The sequence below is a fragment of the Nicotiana tomentosiformis genome, chromosome 12, assembly GCF_000390325.3.
Source record: "Nicotiana tomentosiformis chromosome 12, ASM39032v3, whole genome shotgun sequence".
Taxonomy (NCBI): domain Eukaryota; kingdom Viridiplantae; phylum Streptophyta; class Magnoliopsida; order Solanales; family Solanaceae; genus Nicotiana; species Nicotiana tomentosiformis.
The window spans coordinates 28,351,032-28,363,228 of NC_090823.1; the positions used below are offsets into that span (position 1 = coordinate 28,351,032).

Sequence of the window (12,197 nt, forward strand, 5' to 3'; positions counted from 1 at the left end):
ATTCAGTCTAAAAAATGCTGGTGAAATTATCAACGCCTAGAAAATAGGATGTTCGAAGAACAAATAGGAAAATCAATGGAAGTTTATATTGATGACATGTTAGTTAAGTCCCTGCAAGCATAGGACTATTTAAAGCATTTGCAGGAGACTTTTGATATACTGAGGGAGTACAATATGAAGCTCAACCCCAAAAATTGTGCATTCGTGGTTGGCTCGGGCAAGTTTCTTGGTTTTATGGTGTCCAATCAGGGAATCGAGATCAACCCCGATAAAATCAAAGATATTGAGGATATCACGGTAGTGGATAATGTAAAGGTCGTTCAGAGGCTGACGGGGCGGATAGCCACCCTAGGACGATTCATTTCGAGATCCTTAGATAAGAGCCACCGATTTTTCTCGCTACTTAAGAAGAAGATCAATTTTGCATGGACTCTGGAATGCCAGCAAGCCTTGGAGGAACTAAAACGGTATTTATCCTGCCTGTCGTTGTTTCACACCCTGAAAGTGGATGAACAACTTTACCTATACTTGGCAGTCTCGGAGATAGCGGTAAGTGGAGTCCTGGTCCAAGAAGAACAAGGTATGCAATTCCCTATCTATTATGTTAGTCGGACTTTAGGTGAGGCCGAAACTAGATATCCACACTTAAAAAAAATTAGATCTTGCTTTAATAAGTGCCTCTAGGAAACCAAAACCATATTTCCAATGTCATCCAATATATGTCGTAACAACTTATCCCCTTCGAAATATTTTGCACAAACCCGAGCTTTCGGGTCGATTGGCCAAATGGGCCATAGAAATTAGTGGGTACTATATTGAGTATCGACCCCGAACCGCCATCAAGTCTCAAATCTTGGCGGACTTTATGGCTGACTTTACGCCGGCCTTCGTACCCGAGATTGAAAAAGAACTACTCATAAAATTGGGTACATTTTCGGGAGTCTGGACCCTCTTTACGGACGGTGCTTCGAACGCGAAGGGGTCCGGACTAGGCATCTTACTAAAATCACCCACAAGTAATGTAGTTAGATAGTCTATCAGAAATACAAAATTGACTAACAATGAGGCCGAGTATGAGGCCATGATTGCAGGTCTCAAACTAGCTAGAAGCTTGGGAGCGGAGGTCATAGAAGCTAAGTGTGATTCCCTCCTCGTGGTAAACCAAGTTAACGGGATTTTTGAAGTCCGAGAAGACCGAATGCAGAGGTACTTAGATAAACTATAGGTGACTCTACATCGATTTAAGGAATGGACCTTGCAACATGTACCTCGAGAATAGAATAGCGAGGCCGACGCTCTTGCAAACTTAGGTTCATCGGTCGAAGACGACGAACTCAACTCAGGGACCGTCGTACAACTCATGAGATCGGTAATTGAAGAAGTTCATGCCGAGATAAACTCCACAAGTTTAACCTCGTATTAGAGAAACAAATACATAGAATACTTAAAGAACGGGAAGCTTCCATTAGATCCAAAGGAGTCGAGAGCTTTGCGCACAAAGGCAGCACGGTTCACTTTGTCCGAAGATGGAACGCTATTTAGAAGGACGTCCGATGGCCCATTGGCAATATGTTTGGGACCGGGAGATGCCGACTACATCCTATGGGAAATTAAAGAGGGCACTTGTGGAAATTATTCCGGTACCGATTCGCTAGTCCACAAAGTAATCAGAGCAGGGTACTATTGGACCGATATGGGCAAGGATGTAAGGGAGTTTGTTCAAAAATGCGACAAATGCCAAAGGCATGCGCCCATGATTCATCAACCCGGGGAACTACTCCACTCGATCATGTCCCCATGGCCCTTCATGAAATGGGGAATAGACATCATTGGCCCTCTCCCGTCGGCCCCAGGTAAGGTTTAGTTTATTTTGTTTATGACTGATTATTTCTCTAAATGGGTTGAAGCACAGGCTTTTGGGAAAGTCAGAGAAAAGGAAGTCATAGACTTCATTTGGGACCATATCATATGTCGATTTGGGATGCCCTCCGAGATTGTATATGATAATGGAAAATAATTCATCGGTAGCAAAGTGACTAAATTTCTCGAGGATCACAAGATCAAAAGGATCTTATCAACACCTTATCATCCCAACGGGAAAGGACAAGCCGAACTGACCAACAAAATCATCATCCAAAATCTTAAGAAGAGATTGACCAAAGCCAAAGGAAAATGGAGAGAAATACTACCCGAGGTTCTATGGGCATACCGCACAACATCAAAATCCAGTACCGGAGCAACACCGTTCTCGTTAGTATGTGGTGCCCAAGCTCTAATCCCGGTCGAGGTCGAAGAACCTAGCGTCAGGTTTCGATATGCAACAGAGGAGTCGAATAACGAGACCATGAATACGAGCCTAGAATTGTTGGACGAAAGACACGAAACCGCTCTCGTCCGATTGGCCGCCCAAAAATAGCGGATCGAAAGGTACTACAATCGAAAAGCCAATCTTCGACATTTTATCATCGGGGACTTGGTGCTAAGAAAAATCACCCTCAACATCCAAAATCTGAATGAAGGGAAACTCGGTCCGAACAGGGAAGGACCGTATCAAGTCCTCAAAATCATCAAAAAAGGATCCTACAAGCTTGGCATGATAAATGGCGAACAACTGTCGAGCAAATGGAACGTATCATACCTAAAATGATACTACTACTGAGGTGCGGCCCCTCCCATTTACATTTATATTTTAAACTAACCCTTGCTGGTGTTCGACCAGAAACAACGATGGATTCTTCGACACGAATCCTTTAGGTCTGAATGCACGCGTTGCACTCTTTTTCCCTTAGACCGATTTTTTCCCAAATGGGTTTTCTGGCGAGGTTTTTAACAAGGCAACCATTGATCGTGCTAACTTAGAACAATTCAATAGTATCCGAGGCTTCTCTACAATCAACCTCGAATACTGGGGGACATCTCGAATATCAACTTTGATGCGAGGAAGTTACTTCATAGCAGCAGGGTTTCAATAGGAAAAATTTGTAAGGGCCAAACGGTTGAATGAACCATGCCCGCGTAGTTTGCTCGAGCTCTGACACAGAACATGTATGCATGTATAATTATTTATAAAGAGAAGTATTTTTTCTTTACCGATATCTCGTGCCTTAGAAAAAAAATTTCTACTTTACAATTTCACGCTCTCGATCTATTATGTAAACAGGCTTAAGGGTCGACCATGACCAGAGTTTGGATGATTACCCCACGCTCAGGGACTGCCGTCCGAAAAATAAACGGGATCGAATTATTAAAACTCTGAGACCATAAGACCTTTTAGGCAACCCTCGATTCTTATAGGCCACGGCCACCCTACTCGGGACTGACACTTCGGGCAAGCTCTAAGTAAAACGGGAAAATAAGCCAAGGGGCAAATTTCGAACTAAAGAGGCTACAGCCGAATTAACACGGGTCGGAGACGTCCAAATTCCGTAACAAAATAGGCCTTCGAATTCTGTCATAAACCGATTAAAAAGGCTACCTCCGGCAAAATCATAAAAGGCTTCAATAATATCATGCCTCGAAAACTCTAATGAGTACAAAATTGTTCGAACTCTCAAACGATTCCTTATTTCATGCTAAGGCATTACAAGTTTTTTGCAAATACAAATGATAAGAAAAACATTAAGCCGAAAAGGGGAGAAAGCCATAAATAATCTTTTTATAAAAGCCTAAGGGTTGTTTTTTGCTTTGAGTTCGAGAGACCATCCTCGCTCAAATAAAAACCTAAGGATTACCTTACTTCGAGTTCGAGCAAGCACTCACTCGATCGTAAAGCCTAAGGGCTATACTAGTTTGGTTTCAATCAAATTGTCTAAACCTCAGACCTTAGAATATAACTTCATAATTTTATAAAGTAGAAAGGAAGAAAGTTTTTATATATATTTCAAAAATCATTTACAAGGGCAGCATGGCCCGATCAAATTTCCCTACAAAAGACCGAAACGGTCTTTAAAGAAACATAAAAAATACTAATCCTAAAGGACTTAGTCTTCTCCGGGAGCAACATCTTCGCCCTCGAGGTCTCCTTTGCTTTCAGATCCGCTCATACTCCCAGAATCATCATCATCAGGAAAGGCCAACACTCTGGTTTTGGCTTCAATCTCCTTGGCATTCTCCATCTCGACTGTAAGATCAAAGCCACGAGCATGGATCTCCTCGAGAGTCTCCCTTCAAGACTGGCATTTAGCATGCTCGGCAACCCAGTTTGCTAGAACTTGAGCATCCTTGACAACCTCCTTTGCTCGAACCTGAGCAGCTTCAGCGTCGGAGCAATAGACGACCACCATTGCATCAGCATTAGCCTTGGCCATTTCGACCTCCGATTTGGCCACTGCAAGTTTTGTGGCTAGCCTCTCTCGATCGAAAGTTGCCGAACCCAACCGAGACTGGAATTCCTCAATTTTCTTGGCTTGCACCAAGGCCTTCTCTTTCAAGCTTCGGAGTTGGGTCTCAGCCAAGGCCAGTTGAGCTCGGGCAGCCTCTTTTTCTAAGGCAAGGCGGTTTATGTTCTTCTTCCACACCTCGGCCTCCGCTTTCACTACATCCACTTCCCCATGAAGCTGCCTAGCCATATCGAGCTTTTTTTGGACCTGTGGGACCGAACTGTTAGCCATCACGCCTGAGTCAGTCTCATTAACTTCAAAGATCCTTTTTACCTGCTCGTCCAGATCAACTTGTTCTTTCCGAGCTACTTCTAGCTCAGCCCAAAGTCCTTTTGCTTCCCCTTCTCTCTGCTCATTGAGAAGCTTGAAGACATCTCTCTCCTTAGTAAGCCCTCGAATTTCGGCTTCGTACCGGCTCAGCTCCCATCGTGATCGGAAGAAAGCTTCATGATGAAGCACAAAAGCCTACAAAATAGAAAGAAGGAATTATACACGGGAAGAATAGTACAAGTATGAAAATTGATAAAGAAAATATGAACTAACTCAGTTTAGGGCCTGTTGGGCTTCGTTGAAAAGACAAGGCACTCCCACCTCGCCCGAGCTCTTCTAAGTCACTCAGACTGATGATATCTTCTACCCCAACAAAATAACCACGGAAAGGATCTTCCTCTCCATGGGCTCCCTCCCCGTGAAAAGTCTCCACGGCGTGAGCATCGCATATCATCGATTGGAAAAATGAAGGAAACGAGGGGGAATCCCCGACCTCTATTGCCCCAAGTAGGTCTTTTGGGGCGTCGCTTCCGTCTTGGGGAGTCTCTAGCCCAGTTTCTGTACCAGCATCCACCGCCTCTTCAACGGTCTCTTCGCCCTGAGGTAAAGAATCTTCGGTTCCCCTCGGCTCGAAACTTGGGCCGAAGTCTCCTCCTCGACCTCATCAAGCCTAGACAGAGCAGTATCAACTCCCACCGGTTCCAAAGTTTTTCGAATCTCGGTGCTAGCTCACACACGGGCCACCAGCACGGAATCATCATCATCTTCTTATTCTTCCCTTAGTCTTTGGACTGACTCCATAGTCAGTGAGACTGTGTTCCCCTTGGGTTTACGGGCTGCTCTTTTCTTGGGTTTTTGACCCTCGGAGTTCGAGGCCCTTTTTATCTTATTCTCCTTCGCCGGTTTTGAGATAGGTGGTAAAACTTCTTCATCACTGGATGGGGGTCTCATAGTCGTATCCTTTCCGAGACCTACAAAAGGAGAAAGTAAGTAAACTCATGTTTGAAAAAATGCTTGAACGATAGGCAAATCGGTAAGTTAGGAAGAAGGCTTACCATGAGTACGAGCCTCCCACTGGCCCTTTGACAAATCATGCCATGCGCGCTCGGCATATGTTGACGTCGAAACCAGGCTCCTGACCTAGATCTCGAGGTGGGGAATCGTACCCGGCATCCAAGCAATGGTTGCATCGAGAAAAACACTGATAAGAAAATATAAAGAAGTAAAAACAACGAACAAAAATTAAAGATGGAATCATGCTTACATTTCATATTCTATTTCTCAGGAAATGGCATGCTCTCAGCCAGGATTAGGTCCGTGGTCTTCACCCGAATGAACCGGCCCATCCAGCCCCAATATTTGTCTTTATCTATACTCGAGATGAGCGCCTTGGTGGCCCGGCGTTGAAGCTTTATCAGCCCACCTCGATAAAGTCGAGGGCTATATAATCTTATGAGGTGGTCAAGGGTGAAGGGAAGTTCGTCGATTTTGCTCATGAAGAAACGGAGCAGTATCACGATCCTCCAGAAAGAAGGGCAATTTGGCCGAGGGTCACCTGGTATTTCTTGCAGTAGTCTACGATGACCGGATCGAGGGGACCCAACGTGAAAGGATAAGTGTAAACACTCAAGAACCCTTCCATGTGGGTGGTGATCGCTTCTTCCGGTGCCGGTATCATAACTTCCTTGTTTTCCCAGTTGCAATCTTTCTTCACCAGATCAAGGAGGCTTTTGGATATCGAGCATATATATCTTGATACCGGCTCGGATCGACCAGGAACCGATGAGGGTTTCTTAACCTTAAAGTCGGAATCAATGACACACCCCCCGGGAATAAGTTCTTCAGGGCATGGCTCCACCATTGGTTTCTCGCCGGCCGACCGAGATGAGGAAGCAACCTCTTTCTGCGAAACAGTTTTAGATGTTTTGGCCATTTAGTTTTTCTGGGCAAAGAAGAATGGAGAGTGAAGTATTTGGTGTTTTAGGAAGAACAAGCAAAGAAACTCAAAAATCTGAAGATAGAAAGCTTTGGAGAAGGCGAATAACTATGAAGATTGGAATGAAAAAGATTTGAAAGTAAAAGTTTGAAATAATGAAGAGGGGGCTATTTATCGGTTTCACAATGACGGTTCAAAATTAGTAGTGGCCGACCATCGACTAACGTGTATTTAATGCCTTGGTAACTGAACCGACGGGACGTTTGTCGCATACGTCACAATTGGGCTCGTCGCTGATGTCATTGCTCTTCTAATTGGAGTTCAAAAATTCATATCGTTTCTCGCTATCTTCTTTCCAAGAAATGAGGGGACTACATGTATACGGTCAAAACCGAGTTTGCCCTCTAAGATTGGAACATGATGGATCGAAGTTCATCATTGTAATATCGTGCCATGATGCGAAGTTAGGTTGTCGAGCTCGAGCCCCAGAGACCGATCAAGATCGAGATTGGCCAAGATCGAGCTCGAGACCCAGAAACCGATCAAGATCGAGATCATCCAAGATCGAGCTCGAGAACCGGAGATCGATCAAGACAGAGATCGGCCAAAATCGAGGTCGAACAAATCGAGACCAATCAAGATCGAGCCAAGAAACAAAAAAGACCTTATAGCCGTAATTAGGGGGAGAATCTCGGCGGAAACCATGGCACAAATCAAGGAGAGACTAATTAATTAATCTATCATGGGATCCCCACCATGTATTTTTAATTATATTCAAAATAAGATTTCCCCACTATATTAAGGGTTGTTATTATCTGTACATAAAGAGGTCAGATTCATTTAGATTTATAGAACATAAAGCAAATACTATCCTTTTCAGGGCTTTGATATTTAGTCATATTGTTCCCCTATCAATAACTCTCCATTCAATTTGAAGGTGATAAAACTTGAAGGCTTAGGCTAATTAATTCGTTCGGTTTGCATTCATTTTTCTTTTACAGCTAATTTCAATATTCATTTACTTATTTTTTCCAATTTGTACTAAGTTACACTACGTATCCTTAGAACTATGTATAAATTCAATTGCTATCCATTTTTCAGGTAAACAACATCTAATCAGCTCCATACTGCAATTAAAAGTGCCTCAGAATTTGATAGCATTGTTGATAACCAAGGTCTATCTCCCAGAGTCAAACCAGCCCAGTACAATACTAGAAGCAAAGTCACCAGTTTTAAAACTCCACCAAAATCCAAAAAAACCAAATATCTTTAATGATTAGTACAATCATTTGGAATGCTAGAGGCATCAGAACTGCTGGTGCACTTGAAAGACTCAAAACTTTGAAACAACTTTATAAATTATCCTTCATTTCTGTTCTGTAACCTTTTTTAGACAACAACCATATCAACCTATATAAAATCCAATTATCTATGGACCACTCAGCCTCAAACATCAACAACAAAATCTGGGTTTTCTGGGATAATGAGTTCAATAGTACTGTCTTGAACCATGATGAACAACAACTTACCATAGAGTTGAAGCATGTAGAAGCATGTAGAAGCCGTCCATATCACTATTGTTTATGCCAAATTCAATATTGTCCTTAGAAGACCTCTCTGGGATTTCTTGAGGCATAAATCCATGGTATGTATTATACCATGGTGTGTTATAGGTGACTTCAATGTCATTGCTTCTGCTGCTGAGAAGATTGGTGGCCTTCCCTATCAGATTAACAAGGGCATGGACTTTATCAGTATGATTGAAGACTGTGGACTTCATGATCTTGGCTATTCTGGATCAAGATGCGCCTGGTCCAATGGCAGAGGGTAGTGTTCTATTGTGTGGAAGAGACTTGACAGGGGTATTGTTAATGATCACTGGCTTTCCTCCTTCCCTGCTACTACAATTAAACACCTAGCCTCTATAGGTTCAAACCATAATCCCCTATTTATGGAACTAAATATTAGGCACGACAGTGGCAAGAGGTATTTCAAATTCCTCAATTGTTGGGTCGATCATGAAGGCTTCATGCCTTTAGTTACTAAGGTCTGGAACAAGGAATTACGTGGGAATGCTATGTGTATTTTCCATCAGAAGCTCAAAACTTTATCAAATGCATTGAGTACTTAGTCTAGGCAAGAGTATGGAGATATTTTTCAAAAAACCAAGGAATATGAGGAACAAGTGAAGCAAGCATAAATGATTTGGGCTCAATCTAATCAAGTAGCTGACAGAATAAAGCTTCAAGAGTTAACTGCAAAATACATTAGATACATGATACTAGATGAGAGTATTCTAAAATAAAAGACTCAACTGCACTGGTTCAAGGATGGGGATGCTAATACAAGTTATTTCCACAGCTTAATCAGAGGAAGAAGAAGGAAAATATTCATTCACAAGATCAAAGATGCAAATGGAGATTGGGTTCAATGTGATGAAAATATTGGAGATGCAGCTTGTGAATACTATCATGAGTTGTTTTCAGATCCTGGGGGAGTTATCAGGGAAGACCTGCTATCCTGTATTTCTCATATGCTCTCTGTAGAAGACAATGCTACTCTAACACAGGACCCTACCATCTCTGAACTGAAGCAAGTAGTTTTCTCCATGAGCCCTACAAGTGCAGCAGGCCCTGGTGGCATGAATGGCAAGTTCTTGCAAGTCTGCTGGGAGGTGATCAAGACTGACCTACAAAATATGGTCCTGGATTTCTTTGGAGGATACACTATGCCCAAATACATGACCAATGCATGTCTAGTAATGCTGTCTAAAGTTAAATTCTCTAATTTCTTAACAGAGTTCAGGCCCATCAGCTTAAGCAACTTTGTCAACAAAGTAATTTCTAAGATCTTGTGTTCAAGATTGGGCCACATTCTTCCAAGAATCATTTTAGCCAACCAATATGGATTTGTTAAAGGGAGAAGCATATCTGAGAACATAATGCTTGCTCAAGAAATTGTGCAGGGAATCAAAAAACCAAATAAAGAATCTAATATAGTTATCAAGTTAGATATGGCAAAGGCCTATGACAGAGTATCCTGGAGCTATACTTGTATCATGCTGAGGAGAATGGGTTTTAATGAACTCTTTATGTACAAGATCTGGAGAACCATGTCCAATAACTGGTACTCAGTTATTGTTAATGGAACCAGGTTTGGCTTCTTCAAATCTACCAGAAGATTGAAATAAGGGGATCCATTGGCACCGGGACTATTCATCATAGTAGCAGAACTCATATCCAAAAATGCTCAATATGCTTGGCCATGATCAATTTTTTAATGGCTTCTACATGGAGAAGAGGGGGCCACAAATCAAACATCTGAGCTTTGCAGATGACATAATCATATTCACATCTGGAGGCAGAAAATCTCTTCATAAGATCATGATGATTTTGGATAATTATGAAGACATCTCAGGCCAACATATCAACAGGCACAAAAGTCATTTTATGACTTCTCCTTGTGCATTCCCAGCTACTATCAGAAGGGTGCAAGATGTGACAGGTTTCACTAAGAAGGAATCCCCCCTTACCTACTTGGGCTGCCCCCTCTACACTGGAAGAAAGAGAATTGTCCACTTTAATGACCTTGTGGACAAAGTAGTGGGCAGAATCAAAGGTTGGCAAAGAAAGATGATGTCTTATGGAGGAAGAGAAACTTTGATTAGATATGTTCTGCAGTCTCTTCCTGTCCATCTCCTTTCAGCTGTCTCACCTCCAAAGAGTGTAATGAAGCATATACAAAAGCTAGCAGCAAATTTCTTTTGGAGCATGGAAAAAGATAAAAACAAGTACCATTGGGCTTAATGGCAGAAACTGTCATACCCACAGGAGGAAGGAGGAATTGCATTTAGGTCTATATAAGATACTTGCACATCAATGGAGTTCAAACAATGGTGGTTGTTCAGAACTAAACCATCATTGCGGAGCAACTTCTTGAGAGCCAAATTTTGTCAGAGATCTAACCCTATTTCAAAAAAATGGAAATTTGTCCAATCACACGCATGGAAAAGAATGACGATGAACAGGAAAAAAACTGAAGACTACATCAGATGGAATCTCCACTCTAACAATTGCAGCTTATGGTGGGACAACTGGTTAGGCACTGGTCCTTTTGTAGGTTTTAGAAATGGAGGACCTAAGCCAGGCAACATCAAAGTATCATAGTTTTGGGATAATGGCCAATGGTGTTTTCAGAAATTGAATGGATTTGCTCCTACTCACAAAATTTCAGAAATCATGCACACTCTTATTCAATATAGACCTGCTGCCTTGGACAAGGCTATTTGGACACCCAATATCATAGGAAAGTTCACTAACAAACTAACTTGGCACAAAAAGATACCCTTTAAATGGTCCTTTTGTGTATGGAGGGCCCTCAGAAATAAGCTACCAACAGATGACAAGGTGCTTCAGTTCAGCAGCCTTACTGTAACTAGATGTGTGTGTTGCAACACACCAGCAGCAGGGAATGCTGACCACATTTTCAGTCATGGTAACTTTGCCAAACTAGTTTGGAGAAAATATGGAGGGCCTGCTGGTGTCCAAACAGAAGATCTAACTCTAAGACTACTCCTCATGAAATGGTGGCTCATAAAGAGATCAAATGAAGTAGATAAATTGATCCTTGACACACTGCCTATCATCATCTCATGGAATCTGTGAAAAAATAGGTGCAGTGCAAAATATGGTGCTAAAACTTCTTCCCTGACTAGAGTACTCCACTCTATTGATGCTGACATTCAATTGCTACTGAGTACCAACTACCCCACCATAAAATTGTCACTCAACTGGACTGAACTATATGGCTGCATTGAAAATATTCAGCATCACACCTCTATCAAAAAGGTAGCTTGGACAAGACCTGACACTACATCTGGAGAAATTAACACTGATGGTAGTGCTCTAACAAATTCTGGGTTGACTGGAGCTGGAGTTATTATCAGAGGAAGTTATGGTGAGTTCATTCTTGCCTTAACCTGTCCCTTAGGTGAAGGCACCAACAATTCAGCAGAAACAAAAGCAGCCATTTTAGGAGTTCAATGGTGTATTGCCAATGGTTTTACCAAAATACACTTGGAAGCAGATTCATCACTATTGAGTCATTGGCTCAACAATGATGGTGAGCCACCTTGGACACTACAGATACAAGTGCAGAAGCTGCAAAGCCTACTCCAACAGTGTGAGAAAATCTATTTTTCACATGTGTATAGGGAAGCCAATTGCCCAGCTGATTCTTTGTCAAAGCTTAGCCACAATCTGTTAACCATAACTAATTATTAGTCCATTCAATCCCTTCCTAATCATATCATAGGTCAGGTTCAGCAGGATCTTCTTGGCACACCTGCTTTTAGACACAAAAAAGCTACTAGGATCATCATACCACCACAACTTGCCTCTACTTCCAATTCATCATATGGTTCTGGTTGAAAAATATGAACTCAGGGGAGCAGACCTAATTTTCGAATCTACCATGAACAGTAGAATGGGAAAATTGTGCACCATGCAACAGTTAAATTCCATCCAGCCTTTAATATGGTGGAGAAATGACATCAGTAGAACAAAGGGCATACACCATAACCAAGCACAACAGGGAGAGGAAAGGAGGCCAGT

General features: G+C 42.2%; 1 protein-coding gene across 1 annotated transcript; it reads left to right on the plus strand.

Moving 5' to 3' along the window:
- The first annotated feature begins 10,598 nt into the window (after positions 1 to 10,598).
- LOC104091883 (uncharacterized) lies at positions 10,599 to 11,867 on the plus strand. The gene is made up of 3 exons (XM_009597330.1): positions 10,599 to 10,700; positions 10,782 to 11,170; positions 11,258 to 11,867. Exons 1-3 carry the CDS (start codon positions 10,599 to 10,601, stop codon positions 11,865 to 11,867), a joined length of 1,101 nt encoding a protein of 366 aa, XP_009595625.1.
- Positions 11,868 to 12,197: the final 330 nt, after the last annotated feature.